The sequence below is a fragment of the Rhipicephalus microplus genome, chromosome 7 (genome assembly GCF_043290135.1).
Source record: "Rhipicephalus microplus isolate Deutch F79 chromosome 7, USDA_Rmic, whole genome shotgun sequence".
NCBI classification, from domain to species: Eukaryota; Metazoa; Arthropoda; class Arachnida; order Ixodida; family Ixodidae; genus Rhipicephalus; species Rhipicephalus microplus.
Window position 1 is genome coordinate 31,661,891 of NC_134706.1, and position 22,751 is coordinate 31,684,641.

The window sequence follows — 22,751 nt, forward strand, 5'->3', positions numbered from 1 at the left end:
CAATACCGACTTTTCAACAAAAATCCTGAAACTGCGGCTCCGGCTGTTTTTGCACATGAACTCTACAGCAAGGTGGAAGTATCTTGCCTCAGTTGAAATGACACTGTGGCAACTAATTAACAAATTTGGTAAATTAACTTTTTAATCATTCACTTGCGAGCAGTAGTGTATATTAGAAAGTTGGAGCATGCGATATTTTACGGCATACCAATTTTTTTTAGAAATATAATTTTCCAGTTTTTGGAAATCTCCAAACTTTTGATGCCAAATCTACATAAAAGCGCGGCATGCCGCTCAAGAAAGATGGGATGCACCATGAAATCGTCACAGAGACTCACAGGTATACGGAGGCAGCGTTCGACCAAGCCGTAGTCGACACACCGCTGGTAGCTGGCGGTCAGCCGTTCTGGACACTCCGGGTGCCGGCTGTCCCAGAGGCTGAGGTGCTCTGCCATGCGCTCATCGTAGACCAAGCCCGTACCGTCGCCCATCTGTAAAGTAAAAAAATTACGGCATATTCACGGGGTGAATGATGACGAATGGGCGAAGCTCCGGAGGGATTCATCGGTAAACTGTGAATCTTCCAGGCGACTCCGAGCGTGCGCCAACAGCGAACGGATTTTATTACAACGCTCCCCCTAGCGTACGTCGCCGCACTAAATCGAACGATTGCCTTCAACCAATGACACGCGCCATATGTGACATCATTCCTATTTTATAAGATCTCGCGTCTTTCATCAACTACAAGTACCGCTTTCTAGTTTATAACATCTTGCATCTTTTCATCATCAGCTACAAGTACCACCATCTAGTAAACACTACAAGAACTAAACGAGAGGTGGCTACATACAGGAGACGGTACCGCCATCTAGTGAACACTGCAAGAACTAAACTAGAGGTGGCTACATACAGGGGACGGTACCGCCATCTAGTGAACACTGCAAGAACTAAACTAGAGGTGGCTACATACAGGCTACAGGGGACGCACAGCCCATGCCCTAAGGAGCTTCGCCCCTAAAACAATATCGGGGGCCTTACATGCCGATACCACAGTACGACTATATGGTGCACAACAATAAATGGCTCTGAAAATTTCGACCACCTGGTGTTCTTTAACATGTGCCGTCATGGCACAGTACACAGGCCTCTAACACTTTAGCTCCATCAAAACCTGTAAACAATCAAAGTCTGCAAAGCAACGGTGCGCACTAAGCTGCAAGTTACGCAGCATTCGCACATAGGAATCGTAACGAAGTGGCACTCGACAGGGGTGCAGTGTTGACTTAGACCACATGCTCGGCTGGGCAGATTCAATGGTAACTACACAGAGGCATTTACAATGCAAAACTAACAGTGTCCTTTGTCCAAGAGAACTCAGAGACGAATGGCATCTTTTTTTAAAATTTTCTAATCAGTCCGTGTATTGTTAATGCCTCACCACCCTCTGAGAACATTCTGCACCCAACACGGTTCCGTACTGCCTCCAGGATTGGCCCAATGGCCAGGCTACAATGTCATGTGACATCGTTATGTGAAGTCACATATTTTGGCGATCTGTGATGTCACGATCATGTCACCACATGACAACTTTTTGCATCGCTCCCGTTGCCACCACCACATTTAACGAGGCATCCAAATATTTAATTAAAAATATGTGGGGGTTTACATGTCAAAACCACGATGTGATCAAGTGGCCTGCCGTAGTGAAGAACTTGACCGTCTGCTGTTTTTCACTGTTCACCGACACTGTACAGAGCACGTGCCTCCACCATTCCGCCGCCCCTGAAATGTGACCGCCACAGCGGCTATCGTACCTGCACTCTTTGGGTCAGTGGCCAAGCACTGTAAACACTGTACCACCGAGGTGGACAGGCATCTGTGAAGCAAGTGTTTCGTGCTAACATGGGGAATATAGAACAGGCAGGCACAGGAATCTGGAAACCACCTGTGATGCAGTAACACTTGAAAAAGGTTCAGTATTTAGCTAAACTACTTGATCAACCGGACAGATGTTGACGGCAACCACAAAGGGGAATTATTCTGGACAAAGGAGGCTCTGGGTATCTTGTCAATTTTTCTTATAAGTTAACAAGTGAAATTTATTAGTTGCACATCAATATCTGGTACAAATTATAGGGGATTGTATGAAAATGTATGAGTGTGCAACATTCAGCAATTGATGTTAGGGAGTATGTAATTAAACATCCAGTTATACTCCAAGTCAGCTTAAGTCCTTACATTAATATATTCAAATATTAAGCTTGAAATGCGTGTCCAGTGTCTTTTCTGGATGTATTTATATTGAGCAAAAAAATTTGATATCGGTTAATTCAATGCATTGAAGTACACTCTCTTCTTCATGTGGCCAGCGTGAAAATGATTAAGATGAAGGAGGGTACGACAAGGTATGAATTTGAACAAACACATGCTGTGAATCTGAAGGTGCAGTCAAAGTTGGTGTTGTGATTGCCCAAGAGTAGTGCAAGGAACAGATAAATCTGGTCTTACTACGACTGAAGAACTACGCTGTACCCATGTAACAAAAACAAGCAGATATTGACAGCAAGAAAGATATGAGGGGCATTAATTGTGTTGTTTCAAGTGTATTGCAGTAATTGTGACACTGTTGTGCCTAAAGTCAAGTGGATGAAAACACAACTAGCTGGTGGTGGGGTCTGAACCTGCAAACTTCTTCTGAAAATTGCAGGTTCAGCCTCTGCCAGCAGCACGTACAAATGCAGGTACGGTCCCTGATGGCAAAAGTTTTTTTATTCAATTTACTGTCTTCACATTTATATCATAATTACTAAAATACACTTGGAATAACCAACGTCAACTAACGTCCTCTATACTTTCCTTAAGAAGCAGCTAGTTTTCATTAAAGTTTCGTCAAACAGCGAATTCAGGAGCCCTCAAAATCTTACTCCTTCATGCAATCATCACGTGAGTGATTTAATGTAATTTATCAGGGTTGTTCGGAACTGGCAGTTCATTGGCTTCTGAATTCATGCGGTACGAACGCACATATCGGCCTCCGCTTGCTCAGTCGTCGCTAAACAATTTTCTGAAAACTCTGTTTACACATTTTTACCGCATTCAGACCCGTGTTATGACCGGCGTCAGCAGGCGCCATGCTGTCGCTGAGAAGCGTAGCCGGGCCGCGTTCCCACGCCTGGAACCCAGGTTTTCTTGGAACCAGCGTCGAGATCTGACGGGGGAGCGGCGCTCTTTTAACCCTCAAACAAGTAGCCGACTCGCCGAATGCTTATGCCCGCCAGGTATTGTCCCGGCTAGCCGGCGGATGAGACGTCACGTCGCCACGAAGCGGTAAGCCGTTCCAGAGGGGACAACAAAGACAGCGTCTTCCTTTGTAGAAACGGCGACCGCCGCCACAAAGTGCCCTGCTAATTGAGCGGACAAATTGGCGGACCGTTTGATGTCTGCTGTCCGAAGCTTGGAACCCCTCGACCAGCGACATACACGACGAGCAAGAGACTCTCTGGCGCCACCTTTAAGTGCAGTGATCTTGACTCGAAATTGGCTGTTCACGTGCGCCGTGCATGCTCGTACCCCTCACCTGTTGTGTGTGTATGTGATTGGTGTTCCACTGAAGAAGGAGGAGCCCGACAGGGCTTATAACGGCACCGCAGAGTGCAGGACGTCGCTCTGAACCCAGTAAAGGTTCAACCACCACGTTCGTAGTTTGTGATGGCTCTGAACCAAGAAAAGGTTTAACCACCACGCTCGTGGTTTGTGAACTCTTAACCTCATGCTGTAAATATTTGTAAATAGTGCCATAAACCTTGTTTGTTTTTCGTATCCCCATCTTGTAAGCGGTCGTTTCCTCAACCCGAAGCTACACCACGCTACCACAGCACCCCGGGATCACAACAACTGGTGATCAGCGGTGGGATACGACTCAGCACCCCGAGTCGCAACACCCGGTCAATCTGTCCTCGCCGTGTTGCACACCACACAGCAGAGATGTTACCGCGCAGATCAGCGACTGAAAACGTAGAAGCAACAGTGCGAGAAATTCACAGCGATTCGCGAGTCATCTCTCAAATGTCTTACGCAAGCTTTGCCAAATGACTTAATAAGGTAATAACGTTCGTGGATAGACACACAGTGGGACAACCAGCCGCCGGCAGTGCCGCGTTGTAATCACTAGAGCCCGCAATAAAAAAAAAAAAAGCTTATCGAAAGCAACCGCATTCACATCGCAACTGGCTCACCGTTCTGTCAAATATGCCCGGGTTCAAGCGGTTTACTTCATTTCTTAAATGTCATTCTCTACTGAGACCATATATCCGATATGAACACTCACCGCGTTAAACATCAAGCCATACAGTAAAAAAAAGGAAGTGTATACATCAACATTGCACACTACGCATGGTTCCTCCACTACGAAGGTAAATGATCCGCCAACTCACCCCAAACTTTGCGGAGTGATGATCACCTCTTCCCCCTTCGTCATTCACTGCAGCCATCCTTCACTTAGAAGCAACGTGGTTAGCAGAGACAAGAACGAAAGAACGAACACAGCGTGCCTCAACCGTCGTTAGTTTCCGATTCGAAGGCGCGGCTTCAACGATGACGCTCTACAGGGCAACTAGAGAAGCGTGCGCGCCGGCGCATTTTACGCGAGAACAGCTACAAGCGCACAGATGTTTCAGCATGATGGGACTTTGCAGGGCTCGCAGCGAAGGCTCGCCAGGTTGATGCACTTTCCTGCGCGTTCTGTCAGTCCGCTCGCACGTGACAACGGCGCTACACGTGACCCCAAACAAGAAACCATGCAGTCACATGCGGTCAACAGGTATTTTTCACGGGCGAGTGTAGAAAAAAATTTAGTACCTCGACGAGCGTTATCGTCGAAACTGTGCGTGATGTTTCTCCTACGAAATGCGGTTGTATGGCGCTGGCGTCGTATTCCCTACGGCGGCGGAATGACCAAGGCGGGCCAAGGGTGCCGTTCTGAACTGTGCTTAATCACGGTCGAATTCCGCTATATTGTCAAATTTTCAAATGGCGGCATTTTACGCCAATCAGAAAAGTCGCAGCAGCTCACTTGGCCACAGAACACCTACTGACTTGGCCAATTAGCATCGACCAATGGCGGAATTTGACGACATGGCGCGATTCGACAATGTCCAGAATAGCACCCCAAGTCAATTAACATAACGGTATTCGAAGGTGTAGTACACGGTGGCTGTTACAGTGTGCCAGTACACTCTAGTTCAGTAGTAGCTAAAGGTTGTTTGCTGCTCTGACATTTTCTTAATCCAGCCCAATATCATTTCCGTGCTAATTTATGTACTACTTACTTGCGTTTTATTTCGGTTCTAGCGCGCGCAGCAGTCACTGGTTTACCTCCTACTAACGATTTGCCGACGCATGCGGTTTACGATTAGCATGCTCATTGAAGCATTAGTACATTCTCACACATACACGTAACAATTAATGCGTCAGAGCGTGGCCTGCCCTCTCCTTATATGCGCACCATCTCCCACAATGGCAATGCGACGTCGCCGTCTGGCGAGTTTTTTCTTTGTGTGCGGGTCGTAAAGGAGCCTGCATACTAACACGTGATGTCCTTGTCTATACAGCTGTGTGTTTAACGGAAATTTTGGTGGAGACATTGCGTTAGCGATTACAAGGGTAAACTGACACCAATTGTTAATTAGGCTTGATTCTGCAGTGCAACAGCAAACAGGCGCCCCTCAGTCCTGGGTGTAAGCACAGTTTGTGCTTGAATAAGCTATGTTATAACTTTTCTGCAAGTTCTTTTATTGTACAACTATCATAACAAAGCCAGGACCGTACCCAGGAATATTTTTTTGTTTGGGGATGTTTATGTCTATAGAATGGCTAACTTGGCCAAATGGCGGTCGATGTGAAGGTGTGTAAATATTCAGGGTCACCAAAAAGTTAAAACATAAAAGATAGCAGTGGGTTTTTTAACGTTCACCCTGATTCACCTGCTGAAATTAATTTGATTGATTGATTGATATGTGGGGTTTAACGTCCCAAAACCACCGTATGATTGAGAGACACCGTAGTGGAACGCTCAAAAAATTTCCACCACCTGGGGTTCTTTAATGTGAACCCAAATCTGAAGCTCATGGGCCTAAGGCATTTTCGCCCCCGTCGATTTACTGAAATAGAAATGCCCCAAAGAACGCACTGAACAGAACAGCCACATGAAGCAGACGTTGTACCACACAATCAGTATAGACATCTACTGAAGGCACCAGAATGTGCAAGCATTTCAACCTTTCAACGACGAAGTGACCGAGATGCGTTGAGGGATTACAGAAGGAGAGCAGTAGTTGGTGTATATCAACATCTAGATAAGCAAGTAAAGATGAGGTTGCCGAAGTCGGGCTACCGGTGACAATTCGAGCGTGTGATCGAGCAGTCTGTGTGGTAAGTGTTCTGTAACACAACATAGGGCAATAAACGACGCACTAGAACACAATTTGTACTTGGAGTTTTTTTCCTCAGCATTCCTCTCGCACTTTTCCCATCATTAAACATGACCCAATACTTTCCCACAGTACTAAATAATACCTAATGTGTCAAATTTGATACTTTATAATGGCAATCAAGTCCCAATCAAGATTGGATTTCTTGAATGAGGTTACCTCACTTCTGCAGCCTGTGCTAAAAAGGCAATTGTGATGGGCCCGCAACAGAAAGTGACCTCGGTCTAACTTCGACCAGGATGGACGTTAAGAGAGATCGCTTACGTGAAAATAACAAATCAGTTCAGGACTGGTCACTTCAGACTAGCACTCAATTTTAGTTCGTTTTCTGATCCTAGGTTTATTATTAGACGTAGCTGTTATTATTGCAGCAGTTACCGAAAGAGTGTTTAGAAGACACTCTGAAAGGCCGCTCTTCCACCTTTCGCCGAGACTGTGCTGCTTCTTCCGCACAGGCCTGGTGTTGTTCTGGTTTACTGCGCGTGGTGTACCAGTAGTTCACACACAAAAAAACATATGAGCTTTTTTTTAAACACTCTTTGGGTAAATGTTAGAAGCACACTAGCTGGATATCCACTACAGCATAAACAATCATAATTTCTGCGTAGTAGGCCGGCATGCACTATGCTATCCGTCGATATTCTTCGAAGAACTGTGGTATCCCCTACACTTGCAACCAGTTTCGTGCAAAGTTTGAGTAGCATTCATTGGCTTACAATGAAGAATGACGCCTGAAGTGAGTATGTGCCACAGTTAACAGGTGATGAAGAACAAGCTTTTGTTAAGTGTTGGAGCATCAGACGACCCACTCGTTATGAGAATCGCATTGTGTGGTGCCTGGTTGTTCCTTTGCCATTCTAAAACGCTTTATTACTAACATTAACGCAATTCCTTTCCCGACATCAAGCCTGCCTAAGGCCCCAAGCACCGGTGTGGCTCAGCGGTAGAATACTGGGCTGGCACGCAGTGGACCCGTGTTCGAATCCCGCTGTGTCACCACATGTCCTTGGTGTTTATTTGAGTGTTCTTTTCTCATTTCGTGCGATAATGGATAAGGACACGTGCGGTGGCGGACAATTACGGTGCTGCGCGTGACTCGTGTTGTGATCTCACAACAACTTTCGCTGCAAAAAATTGCACTCTGCTGCCAAAAAATACACCATGATACACAATCAAGTACTGCTTTTATTAACTACTATACCAACACACTGCAAAAATATCTTTTTTTTCATTATTACATATAGCAAGTGTATAAAACATTCATTTCACTGAAGGAGTAAATGATCACTATGCTTGGCACACCCTCCTATAAGGCACTCCTCAAATAATTTGATTAACGCCTATAGCTACCACCATCCTAGTTTTCAATATATCACCGAGTTGTCGACACTCCACCCATGCAGTTAGCACTTCCATCACATTTCATAGGGCTTCCGCAAATTGCGTAAGCTACGCATTTTGTTACGTACTAGTTGAAAAGAAATAAATGCTGGTCTCCTTATCTCCCAGGAACTTCATTACAGTTGATACAAGATTGCGTCTAATCGTATCATCACAAAATACAGTACTAATGTACGTGTTCCCATAGAAACATCACAATCTGGCTGCAATGATTGCGTCTGCTACATACTGCTCGCAGAACAACAGCCTCCAAGATCTGTACCTCAAAATAAGGATCTAGAATGCTGTCATTTGAGACATCGACATGGATGCCACCTATGGGTGACAAAAAGAAGAGAAAAGATACTGACCTAAATTTTGTTCCCTTTCAGATGACAAAGTACAGTATGATCCAATGCCAAAGAGAACACCTTACAGTTAATATAACTATACACCTAGAACCTATCCACTCGTATATATAAAAAGAGGGGCCTATCTAATCGCTGGACAGATGAGGAGCAGGCCTGTGGGCTTTTATGTCACATCTTAGAGGTCATCAACCAAAGAATGCACACTACGTGCTCCCTTTAGAAAAGGATCACGTCACACACGCACTGCGTCGATCCCAGAGAAACCTGCGAATGCTCACACAAAAGTAACGTAATGCCGTGCAACATAGTCGCAACGAATGTGCCAAAAAGTCACTGCGGTGAGCTCAACATACAATGCACTTGGGTGCAGCACATCATCTACTTGCTCAAAGTATACATACATTTGCTTAACACATGCATGAGATTGCTGCCCCCAATATGGGCACGTTCAAACATATTTCCATGAGCCAGTATAGATTCTGTCGAAACGCTACCACCAGCGGTAGTGTTGCGAAACGCCAAAACAACCTCGAAGAAGACTAGTGTTCCGAGTAACCTGTACTCCTCACACAAATAGAGCTGCACAGGACTTCCAACAAATGTTGCTCACACGAACTTTAGAAAAAGTTAGGAAGATGCATTTCTCCGCTGCCATATTAAACCCATTCAACTACAGCTGTATCATGCAAGACACGCAGATTGCAAGGAAAGAGCAAAAAGTGAATGGGGTCACGAAGGCACTGACACGACAATACAACCTAATGCAAGAAGTGGGAAACAGCCGACCGTAGGAAGGTCAAACTCGGAGCCACAACACTGCCGCATTAACTTCGAGCCTTTGAATTTGCACATCAAGATTGACAAGCCTTATAAGTTCCGCCAAAAACTTGACTTCTAACATGACATGTAAAACACACGTCACTCGGGAGCCCACGCACGACATCAGCTTCAGCTCTAACATGCCTACAAGCAAGCTGCAAACGGTTGGCCTAAAGGTAGACCAATCTCTCTCTCTCTTTTAGGGGTCGGGTGCCATTCGCAGAAAGCTTCACACCCGTCGTAGAATAAAAACACACAAAAAAACACTCTGCTTCACAATACATCATTCCAAAGTTGGTACAAACTGGCTGTAGTAAACCGCAACAATGTTTCAACTTTTGTTAAACTGGTAGTGCATAGCTAGTAAAGATTGAAGAAAGAACAGACAATGACAAGCTTTGTGTTTGTCTGTTTCGAATTACCAATTCAACACGACATGCAACCACATAAGCATAAACGAATGTCTACGCTGCTAAATCTTCCTTTGCATGCATCAAGGCACGTCCTGCCCAGCGAATTTTCAACGCCCGCTGGTGCAGTCGTGGCAATCGCGCGAGTTCGTGGAACCAAGATGCCAGGAATACTGGACATGTCTGCCCCCACTACACATCGTAGAATCGAGTTATTGAAAGCACACTTGGTCCCGGATTGCAAGCGCTGTCTCCAACATGCTCTTGGTGGTCGACAAAATGTCGAACACTACCGCAGGTGGGTCCCCACCGACTCACTGACGTCGCGCATCAGTGACGTTGAGGGCGAAGAACTCTGTCACCGTGGAAATCAGTTCCGGGTCGCGGTGCATGTGCTTGTGGCCGTAACCCAACCGGCCGTCGTAGGCGTGCAGCCGCAGAGGTCCTGCGCCGGGCTGGTTTCGGCGAGCTTCGTGCAGTGCATTGTGCAATGCCTCACCCAACCGAAACGGGACCGTCGCGTCGTCGTGCGCGTGCAGCACTAGCACGGGCAGCTTGGACGGAACGCGGCGGGCACGAGCGGCGCTGTCAAACTGGACGACGGGGTCGTTCTTCAGGCTGTCGACGAAGGCACACTCAAAGTAGGGCAGCCAACGGTAGGGAAGCGACAGCGGATGCGTGGCTGCTACATGGTGCAGGGCGTCGAACGGGGCTTCGAGGATGAGACCCGTCGGTAGCGGTTCTCCGCGGCGGTGCAACTCTTCCATGAGGCGTACGGCCACGCCGGTTCCCAGTGAGTGGCTCCACACTATTAATGGCCGGCCCGCTGTGCGTGCCTGGAGCCAGCGCAGCGCAGTGCGGGCGTCCCGTGGAAGTGCCTCGGCAGAGGGCCCGCCTGGACCAGAGCCAGAGTCAGCGTAGCCCCTGTAGTCGACTGCCAACACGTGTGCATCCATATGTCCAGTCAGCACCTGCATATATATGGCCGCATCGGTCAATGTTTTCCGACACTTGCTACAATCATGAAGTGACCTGTGCTTTGAAGACTTAGGCCAAAAAGGTCATTCGTGTACAGTACCGTCCACTGTTAAATGAAACACTACAATGAGCACCGTTCAAATTGCAGGACCTCTAGTAGCAAATGGATAAGGAAACAATGCTTATGCGGGACACTAGTCTGTCAAAAGGAGCCAGAACAACCAGTCACTACACGTTTTGTGTAAATCTAAGCCACTGCGCTTATGCAAGAGAGTGAAATAGAAATGTGCGGCACACGCAACTGTTCCCTTTACCAGTAGACCCAACTGTATGTAAGCTGTGTTGGACAAGCTGTTTCTAAAACGTGGCCTGGCCTAGATGAGGAAGCTGGCACGTCACTTTTTCATAAAGTATGTTATAACGACGCCACTCTCCGGTCGTTCTTGATGCACCCACCAGTACTCGCATCTCCTCGTAGAGGTCATTGCCATAACGTCAATGTCTCCTCCTGTAATGCTGTCATGTCAAAGTTATTTCTTCCTAAAACCTTTGCTGAACAAAGTAACCTACTGGCATCAATAGTAAACATACAATACACAATGCTTTTTAAAAGTGACTCAGTTAAACTGACGCAGTGCTATAAGGTTCCTACATATTGCACTGGCATGTAGCAATATTTTGTTGGAATTTTCAACTAGTGATATTTTACTTTATATTATTAAACATTCCAACTGGATTCACTATACTGACCTTTAAGCTTTGTACTTACGGTGTTTGAATCAGTGCCATCTTTCACTTTTTTTATTACTGGACATTGCTACTATACTAACATTTGAGTTTCACACCGATTTCTATTATGCTTTTTTTTCACCTTTGCTCTCTGTTACTTGTGTCCTCCTTCCCTACCATCTATAACATACTGTGTGTTTTGAGGATATTACACGTGGATAAACAAACACATAGGAATTCAGAAGGCAGAACTTCAGCCAGAGAATGTTGCAGAAAAAGAAAAAAATCTTACATAGAACGGCATTTTACTAATCACAGTTAAGTAGGCAAGCAAAGGAACATTTACATAAGATCATCTGCCGGTGGTTAGAAACCCTTCGCACAAGGATTTGTGAGAGACTTGAATACAGTTGAACCCCTTTATAAGAGAGATACACAAGGATTTGCAGTATCCCTTATAAGCAGGGTACCACACATGCATTTTCTTATCAACATCTATTTCAATGTAGCCACAATGGTGTCTCCTATACCCCTTTGTCACTTACATACAAGACACAATTGATTGATCATTGTCTCTTATAAAGGGGTTCAACTGTAATGCCTATGAGATAGTACCACAATATTTAACCAAATTGTTTGCGCAAGACTGTGCGACGGGTCTCATACAAAAAGAAAAAAAGAGAGAGAGAAAAGAAGAAGGAAATACATCGTATAGGCATAGGTGAGAATAGTGTGCACGAGAACAGTCATAAGCAAAGAGCTTAATTCTACTAGATATACTAATAGAGGAGAGAAACATTTTTAATGCACAACGTGAAGCACTGAGACAGGCGATCTGTCCGAGATTTTAGGCCTTGACAATCTTGAGCTGGACGTTTTGCAAGAGGGATGTGCGCCTATTTCCGCCAGCACAAGCACACGAGATGGGTACCTTTGTAACTATTGTAATCAGCGCTTATTATTTTATCATCTGGCTTTCATGCTTTTCCCATGCATCATGTTTGGCGAGAGTTCCTCGGTCATTCAACGACAAAATGTTTCAATTCTCCCACTATAATTAAACACTGAAGTTGCTCCTAAGGTTACTGTTGGTTAATCTGACCACGGTCTGCTTTCATGAAAACCTACATATTTCTAGCGACCAGATAAAGTAACTTTTGGTTGGCAAGGTTGGCTTAACTTTTGCTAGACTTAGAGTTTCCAATGCACTTCCAGTGATCAACCTTTAACCACTGATTGCATGGACCCAAGGAGGTTCTATACCATGTTTTCTGGAGTAGAGGTGCGCCCCGATAAGTAGCTGGTCGCCGCCATATTGAAAAAGGAAAAACTCTGAAGCAAACGACAAAGTGCGCTTTGTAGCTCCGCCCTCGCTGTGGCGTTTGGAGACTGTGACATGCTTTTGTAAAGCAGTTAAAGATTTTAAAAGGCCATGGTGACTTTGTGCGCTGCTTATGGCTGCACAAATCGCATCAAGAATATGCCTGGGATCACTTTTCACGTGCAAGTATTCTCACTTCTTTTGCTGACGATCGCCTGTTTTTTCGCATATTTTGTTAAATTAGAAACAATATCAAAGGTGCGCATGCATGTAATACATGTGTATGGCTGTATGGAAGGTAACTTGATGCTTTAAATTGTCTCTGAGTTTGAAGTTTATGAACGAAGGACTTGCGCGGTCTGTGGCTGCACGTATCAAACATTGAAACGAGTAGGACGTCTGAATGCCCTTTGAATTCCAAGTTTTTCGGTGTTGTTTTACAAGGCAAGACTGACGGCGTGCATGCACATTCTTTTTGGCGAGCGAATATCGAATTTGGTGCATGTTTATCAAGGAATTCGCAAACGTAGGGAACAATTCCATGCCGTGATTATCCATGTTACAGGTTTTCAAAAGACAGTGCGCTGAATTCTGCCTGGGAACGTGCTGTTCGAAAAAATAGCTGGAGGGCTAAGGACGGTGATCACCCTTGTTCTATTCACTTAGAAGAATGCTGCTTCGACAGAACGGGGCAGACAACCAGACTGCGGCCTGACAGTGCACCTTCGATTTTTCCTGCTTTCCAAATGCATCTGCAAAAACCTGTTAGTTTCTACCTCCTTGACGTAGCTCATACAGAATGTAGTCACAAAAATAAGCCACTGCATCTAAAACAAGATGAGACATGAACCTTTGAAATCCGTTCTATCTTGCCGACGAAACCGAACCCAAAACGCCGATCGACGAAGTTACCAGAGTGAGTGGCGTATTATCAACCATCAAGTAACCTCACTTCTAGGCTCTGAAGACTGCGCTTGCCATGACAACACACGTCGCCAACGGAAGTTGATAAATATTATGCATAACTAATGCCACTGAAATTGTTCTTACAAACAATTCATTTGTCATTTGGGGTACGTCTTCTGGAGTTTGTCGGTTGCACGCGACATTGGTGCTTCGGTTTCGGTTCCGCCTGTAATGTGGTTAGAATTTGATAAATCTGGAAAAATTACTGGTGACTCCCAGTTCACTTAATTATCTCTCTTTTCCAACTTTAGCTTTAATTATTTCAACTTCTTTATATATATTGTATGGTAATCTGCCGACACACACACAAGCACATATATGAAAGAGGCGAGCAAATGTCGTGTTCCCCTTGATCTTGAGTATCTGCAGGCACATTTCTTAAAACTCCAATATATACTACAGCCCTTTTGTACCGCAATAGTGCACCAGCAAGCTCGATATGCAAAGCATCTCTCGACAACAGATTGATCTGAAAGCGTGCAGCTGACAATGGGTGTGTGGAATAATTTGTTTAATAAACAAGAAGAGGCATTTATTCGTTGGTGTAACGTAAAAGTGGTTTCCATCTCATTTTTTTTTATCGTATAACTGCAAAACAATGCGCGCAACGCGCGTATTCCATTGCGGTCTATGGCGGTTCCGCCCCGTTTTTCCTCTAGCAATATGGCCGCCGACGGCTTCACTTGCTCCCGTTGGCGGCGGCCGAGATCGCCACTCCAGAGGTTCTATAGAACCTCCTTGCATGGACCAAGACTGCAGAACGACAGAAATCATTGGCAAGGATGGAAAAAACAGTTTTCCAACACCACCACTTTCAGTTGCCTGCTTTAGATTATAGGGCAGAATGACATCGTAGCATAATCCAGTGCTAAACGCCATTTGATCGTAAGGCAGATACAATATGAGAATGAAATTGTAGCACCACCTAGTGCTATGTCATTAAACGGCCTACCACTGAGACAACCTTTTTCTAGTACCCGTACATACCTTGTAGAGGCTGACACGGTGACCGCCAGCTCGAGAGCCACCATTTCCGTGCAAGTACAGCACTATAGGTCTCTTGTCGTGCGCAAACCAGTCCTGGTCTAGCTTATCACAGCCTAGCCGATCCACAGAGGAAGCCGGAGGAATGTGCCAGGCTCCGAGCTGCAGACCTGCCTCCTCGGAGTCCAGGTAGAAGTTGTGTGCGCACCTGCAAGTTCAGGCACTCCTGAGGGCCGGCATTTAGGAATATTGGTTTATGTAGGCATATAGCAATGAAAAGAAGCACTGAAGCTTCTCCCAGGCAAAGAAAGCCTAGACTGTGTTTAATAATATCTATGACATGTTATACAGCGAGGGTTGTTATGAAAGAAGCTGTAATGACCAGCTGTCATAACAACAGCAGATTTTGTCGCCGTAGTCGCCCGTCACTTCGCCTCTGTCCTATCCGCTATCGCGTGAAATGAGAAAAAAAAAGGAAATGAGAGAAATAGATACGGAGTCAAGTGAGATTTGAACCCGGGTCTTTCGCTCGTCAGTCAAGCATTCTACTACCGAGCCTAACATATGATTATGAAACCACTATATGATTATGAGAGATGCCGTAGCGAAGGGTTCAGAAAATTTTGACCTCCTGGGGTATGAACATGCATTAGTTGGCTGTATTTACGGATAAATCTTGATCTCAGACAAAACAAAGCACTCATTCAAAGTAGCAGAGGTGCTCACAATATGAACCGTACAGATGTTGAAAGCAAAGCACCCCACACAGTGAAAATAACTGAACAGGTAGCTCAACACACACCACAACGAAGTTCAAAAGAAAAAAAAAATGAATATGGCAACCATTATACACAAAATTCCCTTGAAATATCAGTCATGTAAGTAGTAGAGACCCGTATAGGGATACTAAATAAAAGCGTTACTTTGATGCAGATTGCTGAAATAGTCTTCCAGAAACCTTTTGCTGATGTTTCGTGCCAAGAAATCACTCAGTTTGAAAGAAAATCCAATTTTGTTTGTCCGCACGCCATTCACACCATCCAAACCATCTGCTTCCGGGAACCACCTAGTGACATAGCATTCGCCATGTCTGCATTGCACAACAGCAGTGCAAGGGGCTTCAGGAGAACATATCACGGAAAAAGCCAAGCTTGCATTGTTCCAAATGGCAAAGCGAGTTTCTTTTTTTGGTTTTGCCGGCGCCAGACTGAAATGCAAAAATTTTCATTTTATTCTGTTTTGTAATGGAAAGAAGGGTTACTTTTTGTCATGGGTATTTAGGGTACTTGCGATTAATTGTGCCAAGGCCTATGTCATCAATGTATACTATGACATCAGGCTTGTGTACCTGAGTGCACCACTGGTGGTGCCAATAGTGTCCTGCATTGATCGTAATTTCTTGATAACTAAAGTGCTGTAGCACGTAATATAGCAGACTCTCCTGAAAAAGAAATCTCTAAAATGGCATCGTTGCTCATATGCAACAACTACGTTTAATATGATCGGTTTTGTACTTGAATTCTGTACCCCTGTAGTTGATAATCTTGTGGTTTAACGTCCAAAAACCACGATGTGATTGTGAGAGAAGCTGTAGTGGAGGGTTCCGGAAGTTTCGAACAACTGGGGTTCTTTAATATGCACCTCACTTTAAGCACACAGGTCTCAAGCATTTTCGCCTAAATCTGAAATCGATCCGCTGAAGTTGGGATTCGATCCCGCGACCTGTGGGTCAGCAGTCGAGTACCTTAGCCACTAGACCATCGTGACGAGTACTCTGTATCCCCGTTTCCTGTTGAATAAATCAAACTCTTAATGGAACATTTTCCTGATCCCTTCAGGCTCCATTAAACGAGAATATACTATACTAACGTCTTAGACATTCTCAAGCATTGATCCTTCATTCTGACATGAAATGCTATTTGCCTCTAGCATACCTTTAAAGGGGCCCTTAAACGCTTTTCCAAGTAACCACGGAATGAATTCACTGGAAAAGCTTATTACCTCACGAATTAGCGCCACAAAAATTTTTGAAATCCGTCCAATGCGAGTGGAGTTACAAAGGTTTGTCGCATTCTGCTCTAGCATTCTCTCTTCTCTCGTCCCGAGGCAAGCGCTGGAAGCTAAGCAGGGAGGGATGGCAGGGTCACAGAAAAACGTCACGCGCGCCTCGTGGCCTTGAGCACTCTTCTTTTTTTTTTCTTCTAATGCTCCGCTTTTTCGGTGCGATCTCGCGCGCACGCGTGGACAAGTTGAGGCCTGCCGCGGCGACCTCTGTAACGAGCGAGCGCGCCATGTTCAAATGAGCCAATGGCTGACAGATGGGTTATTCGCGTGTGATTTTTGGGCATATTCCGAATATTGTTGAGAGAAGACAAAGCAATATTACGCTGACTGATAATTTATTGTGAATTCCAGGCGACGTGTTGTGCTATAATATTTGGCTCGCGTGCTGTCGGGAGCCTCTACTGCCGATCGGCAGCGTTTTCCGACCATGCTCAAAAAGTGTTTCAGGGCCCCTTTAAGGAGACAGTGCACAGATTCAGGGAACCCAACTGACACCCTGTTTGTAATAAAAGAATTAAAAAATTGTAAAAAAACAACATTTTTTTTTTAGGCAGTAGTAGTCGGACCTGAGGTCGTACGATCTGGGGTCGTTCAGGCGAGGGAAAGGTGGAAGGTTGACGAAGGTCAGGAAGACAGTCTTGTGTCGGATCCAGGGTGACACGTAGAACACGGCCGGCGCAATGACCAGGATCCCAATGGCTATCGACGCCAGAAGTAATAGAAGCACAGATAGCGCGCTGCGCTGCTTCCGTTTTGGGGGAACACGCGCCTGCCTCTCATCCTTCTGCGGCGACGTTTCGGCCGCAGTCGGAGCAGTGGAGCCTCGCCAGCGCAGCATCTGTGCGAAAATAAATTCCTGATGTTGCACATTACGTATCGCAGCATATCCACACTGTCAGTGAGAGATCATCGTATGGCTCATTCTAAATAATGCAATCATCTGAGCATCACTTGACTCTATGCAAGTCGCATTGCTCGGTAAAAATGGCGGCATATGCACATAGTTCTGACACGCTATGTACCGCACAGTGTGCATAATACAACAGCTTAACACACAAGACTAACACATAAAAACACAATCTTGGAATTCTTTGTCGCTATGTTACACATGGCAACATTCAAAGGCATTCCATATGTACTGCTTATTATTCAGGGAGAATTTCAGCTTCTGCACATTGCTGGGACCTCCCCATGCGCTGCACATTAAACAAACTTACGTACGTCAACATTACTCGCACATATTACAGAGTGAAATTTGCAACGTTTGCATAATGTTGAGATTCCCTGTGTAGGGCACATTGCCGAGATTCTTCATGTGCTGTACATAACACAATTAGCATAACAGGTGTACACAATCAAGAAATAGGCCATGCTGGAGAATGTACGGTCCAATGATAAAGATCAAGTTAAATTCGATGTTTTGAACACACATTAGCATTACCGAGAATGTGCTTTTCTACGTGGGTACAACCATATATATGGGTGTACCAACACACACACATGCACACACACTAATGTGCAATACTTTTATGAAGGCAGGAGCACCTGACGGTTCAATGTCAATGAAGCTATGCTTTGCAGTTCTGTCATCTTCCTTAGCCCCATATTCTACACTGGGTCCATAACAAAAGGAACATTTCCAAGAAAGACAGATTCCCAGTCAGAACATGAAAAAATTATAGTGATAGCATGGAGGGAAAATCATTTGCTCTTTTATCTGAAATGCACAAATGACCCATAGAAATGATAAGAAAGAAAGCCTGCCAATAAGAACTGAAAGAACAGTGTTCTGCGTGTAGCAGGTACTTCACACAGCTCTTGGCAAGTTCCCTTTCACTGAGCCGATAAACTGCATGTGAGCAATGCAGTAGATTGTCCATATTGCAAGAGTGCCTGAGAAGGACTTATATCTCGGACATGATGAGAGGTAAGATAAGAAGCATACTGTCTGTCGTGCAACTAAATCTCGCTGAAAGGAAGCTCGTGTCCAGCATTTCACCAGCCAGTAGGAATGTGATGCAAGCTCAGCAATGATGATTAAAGAACGCCCTCAATCCTACATCTGAAGCAAATACTGCAATATAACTTTACCAATATACATTTACCGCGAGATACACCTAAAAAAATGCCAAAACAAATGAAAAAGTAAGAAGCAGAAGAATAAATTTTTAAGAAGCACTTTAAATAAAACTATAGGCTCAGGGTATTCACAAAATCTGTGTAAAAAAGTTTAATTACAAATACTTTGAGTATAGCAGTCGTATAGGAATGCTCGGGCGATATCTTATGCGCATCAAAGTCCAAGCATAGGACAACTTGAAGGAGGCAGAAAAGTACTACAAGGTGTATCATTTGCTTCTTTGTAGTTAGTTATTTGACGTATGCATGTGGGAGGTAGTGGCCAGATACTGCACCAGGGTGGCCAACCCTTCTCTGGTGAGGGAGTGCGTTACCGGCGGTGGTTACTGGTAAGGCTGCACCCCAGGCCTCTTAATAAAGTTCTATCACTACGGGGACTTTTTTTTCTAATCCTGTAGAGAACTGCACGGCACCGGGATTTGAACCACAGACCATGCGAGACGAATGCTCTAACCACTACACCATCACCGCAACAGTTATTTCATTCACCACGTGTTGCAGAACAAGCAGGCAAACAGATAATGCATACTTCACAGACTGAATATGAAATACGCAGCCTAAAAGCAAGTTTTAGTATTGCAAGTGCTGTATATGCAAGAATGCCACAATTTACACAGAATACATGAATCTGCACGGAGTTCGAATGAGGTCTATGTGAAATGTGGCATTCTCGAATTTGTGACACAGTTACACATGCATTACTAAAGCTTGCTGATAACGGAACCGTGTTATAGTACATTATAGTAACCAAAGAGTAAGTTTTTATGGGTTCATATAAAATTTTTAGCTCTTGGAATAGCAGAAAGATGAGAGGAATAGCATTATGCATGCTCGTATTGTGTATTCCTCATTTTCGTCATTGTCTCATTTATAGCAATAAAGATTTTACATATTACTTCTATTCCCAAAGTTTTCAGCTCCGAAGCTTCAGAGATAGATTTGAGCTAAACTTTAATGATTTAGGGCTCTTTAAGGCATGTTGTGTTTTTGCACCTTCTTGTTTTCATTAGGACCCTATTTAAATGTGTTGGAGTGAAAGCTGTTATGAGATCACAACGACTGTTTTTGGCACCGTAGTTGTCTGCCACCGCTGGTGTTCGTAACTGCTATCAAGTAAAACAAGAAAAAAAAAAGATATGAAGAAACATCAAGGATAGAATGGGGATCGAACTTGGGCCCTCTTCGCGGCAGTCCACTATTCTACCATAGAGCCGTTCCGGTGCTTGAAACTCCTTCACAAAAAGACGCCATGCAGTCTGCTTGTCGGGAAGGAATGACGTTAACATGTGTAATATAGCGTCGTCAAGGAGTAAATGATAACCAGGTGTCACACAGTGCGTATTTCGTAACTAAGAGGCCACCGAATGCTTCCAGCCCATTACAAAAGGTCCAGCCATAATTTTTCTATCGTGACCAGCCCCAGCATCGACGAAGTGAACTAATGCCTTACGTGTGTTGGAGGTACCACACTTTTCCCAGAACGAGGAATAATGACACAGCTTTGCTACAGCATAAAAATTATGATGATTTATGGTATAGCGAGTACCTCGCAAGTGTGCTTGTATTAGTTTTCAAAGAAACTCATTCTTTTTGAAAGAGGTTATAAAAAATAAAAAGTCATGTTTTATTCGTTATTTTCTTTCCCATAATCCACTGGTGGGTCCCGGCGTGCCTAGAAGATGGGTCAATCGCCTGTAAAACAAGACCTCAAGAATGCTTGCTGCATTGAACCCGTTAAGCCAGAAGGATGTAAAGAACGAAGACTAGGCAAAGTCATGTCATACCTATAATTCCCATGCTTGCTGAAGCGCTACGCATTGCAGCTCCCATAGACACTAGCACTAGAGTTCTCTCTAGTGTATATAGAAAGCTCTATGGTGCAAGCCATTCACTAGCTTGCTCCCTTTCATAAAGAAGGACAGTGCACGTCTGTGGTGGCTTATCTGGGCAAGTGGCTAAAACAAAAGGCCACACTATATATTGTTCGACCTAAAATACAATGACAATTAGGTATCCTAACAGGCACTGCAATTCGTTTGCCAATGCAATGAGTACTCTTGATGAAAGCAGCCTTTCCACACAATAGTTTTGAAATGTGTGAGCAGCTGCAAGCTATGCTATCTGTAGAAAGGTTCGAAAACACAATTTCGTGGGCGACAGTTCAATGACTTCGTGCACTTCCTGCGGAAAGCGTACATGCTACAGGAAGGTTGCTTTATGTTGCTTTGATGCCTTTAAAAAATCGTGTAAAAGAGCAGGGTTCAACGTTCCATATGCTTTTGATATTATAAAAGCAACTAGCATACTGTTCGGATCAGAAATAATTAGAGGTCAGAGCTTATGCGACATGTGAGTCATGCCCATAAATCAAAGCCGGAGAGTTTTGTCTTGCCTGTCATATTTTACCTCGTAAAGGGCAAGTCAAGAAACAAAAAAAAAATGAAACTAGTTGCGTGAAATCTGCACATAAGCCCAACAGGCGTTTCGCACAAATCATTCGAAGCGGCGCTATAGTTACGCTGTATTTCGACAGTTCTTTCGATTCTTTTTTCTCCCAACTAGGCTGCTCGCTATATAGAAGCTTAAAAACCAATGCCACAATCGCATTGTCCCTCCATATCGGCGAGATTGGTTAGATATCACGCGAGTCCGAACAGCACCTTCAACGGGTACGTGCGCAATAGGCGCAAACTCGGCGGCGAAGTTCTGTACCGAAGGGAAGCTTCGCGTCGGATTGCACCAGTTCACACGCTGTCCCATTGTTATGCGCGAACAAACGGCGCGCCTGGTTGCTATATAATCTTTTTTTTTTTCTTTCGCATTTTGCGCTGCAGCCTTGCTCTCACCCGAAAGCGCTCCCCAGACCTTGAGAATCGGCGCTACCCAGGGATCGCGCATCGAATAACACTCGCAAGAAACGCAGTCGCCGAGAACAATCGAATCTCGCATCTCACCAGGAAGCTTTGCTGTACGGTAGCACCTCCCCGCCTTCTCCGTTGGGAATGACGCAAGCTTCAGCTGACTGCCGAAGGGAGCGGAGCAACTAGTGGTTAGCGATGCCGCACACAACGTTAGCAGAGCGGCGAAACGCGAAAGATCGCGACCCTTTGAACTCACCTTCTCGCGCAAACGTCGTGTCGCGGGTCAGGCCAGTCGGTCGTGCACGCTCCGAAGACGAGGAAAAAGTAGCGCGCCGCACCAACATGCACTACTTACTGCACAGCGACAACGCCTCCGCCGCCACCAGCAGCAGACAACTCTCTCGATTACTACTCTCGACGACAGCAGCAGCGACGGTGACGAGATTCACGATGATGATGATAGCAGATTTGTGTCTGGGGGTGTTTTTATCTCCGCAATTTGTATCATTTGTGATCGGCGCCGAGTGGGGCTTGCACGCTAAATTTCTAAGCAGGGATTTACTACGGCACAGCTGTACGGGACATGGAATAACACACACAGCACATGGCAAGCGCTATGTCATATGTTGCGAGTGATCTTTTACGCTCTGCCTCCTTGAATGGCACATTCTGGTGGGGTGTTTGAATCACGACCTCGTTTGAACTGTTTCGTGTTAAAACAGAAGGGTGAGCATGTTGTTACTTGGCCATTCCGAACGAAGACGGAACGAAACACCGAGCAAGCCTGCCTGAAGCACAGTTAATAAACAAGAGTGAACGCTCATAGCCCAATTGACTATTCATGCCTTAACACCACCTTCAAAAAGCATTTCTAGCAAGAGTTATTATGAAAGTTCGCTGAGGAACGACCAGTGCCTCCTCTAAGAACAATATTTTTTTTTGTTGACTGCTGAGATAATGCTTAATAAGAACGCAGCATTGTGACGCATTAACCGATTGCCGTGTTGGGTCGGTTGATCTATATTCTGTCCGAAGCATCGAAGCAAAGTGAAAGATGAGAACAAACATACCGTGCTGGCGTCTTCTAGGAGGCGCGCAACATATTTGCAGCTGGTGTCAGCTGACGCTTCTATGAAGCCGGCATAATTTACGACAATAAAAAATATAAAAAACGTACCAAACTGCGCTCTGTAGGGGCGCTGAGTGCCACCCCACAACAAGGCAGCTGGGCAGGTCTGTGA

At 45.0% G+C, this 22,751-nt stretch overlaps 2 protein-coding genes across 5 annotated transcripts in view; both read right to left on the minus strand.

Annotated features, from left to right (window-relative positions):
* The window catches only part of HDAC6 (histone deacetylase 6), a 45,181-nt gene extending 40,301 nt beyond the window's left edge, over positions 1-4,880 (minus strand). Inside the window, exons 1-2 of one of the 4 annotated variants that reach the window (XM_075868929.1) lie at positions 4,858-4,880; positions 339-491 (exon numbers count right to left, since the gene is read on the minus strand). In XM_075868929.1, the coding sequence (XP_075725044.1) occupies positions 339-491 (153 nt within the window). In that variant the 5' untranslated portion in view covers positions 4,858-4,880. Of the gene's footprint in view, positions 1-338; positions 492-3,091; positions 3,627-4,327; positions 4,355-4,433; positions 4,820-4,857 lie in introns of those variants that run through there. The other 3 variants (XM_037430526.2, XM_075868928.1, XM_075868927.1) reach the window with 3 other exon arrangements.
* Positions 4,881-7,653: 2,773 nt separating this feature from the next.
* LOC119180308 (lysophosphatidylserine lipase ABHD12) lies at positions 7,654-22,709 on the minus strand. Its single transcript, XM_037431476.2, has 4 exons — positions 22,581-22,709; positions 17,077-17,348; positions 14,450-14,654; positions 7,654-10,439 (listed from the first exon to the last, which is right to left on the minus strand). The coding sequence occupies exons 2-4, from the start codon at positions 17,346-17,348 to the stop codon at positions 9,783-9,785; spliced, it is 1,134 nt and encodes a 377-aa protein (XP_037287373.2). The 5' UTR covers positions 22,581-22,709; the 3' UTR covers positions 7,654-9,782.
* Between the last annotated feature and the right edge of the window lie 42 nt (positions 22,710-22,751).

Bases quoted from the DNA above. Each gene is read 5' to 3' on its own strand.
- LOC119180308 (XM_037431476.2), bottom strand. From the start codon at position 17,348: ATGCTGCGCTGGCGAGGCTCCACTGCTCCGACTGCGGCCGAAACGTCG. The intron at 14,655-17,076 runs GTCCGACTACTA...CTGAACTTGCAG, and splicing joins CCCAGATCGTACGACCTCAG to GTGCGCACACAACTTCTACC. The intron at 10,440-14,449 runs GTATGTACGGGT...ATATATATGCAG, and splicing joins ACCGTGTCAGCCTCTACAAG to GTGCTGACTGGACATATGGA.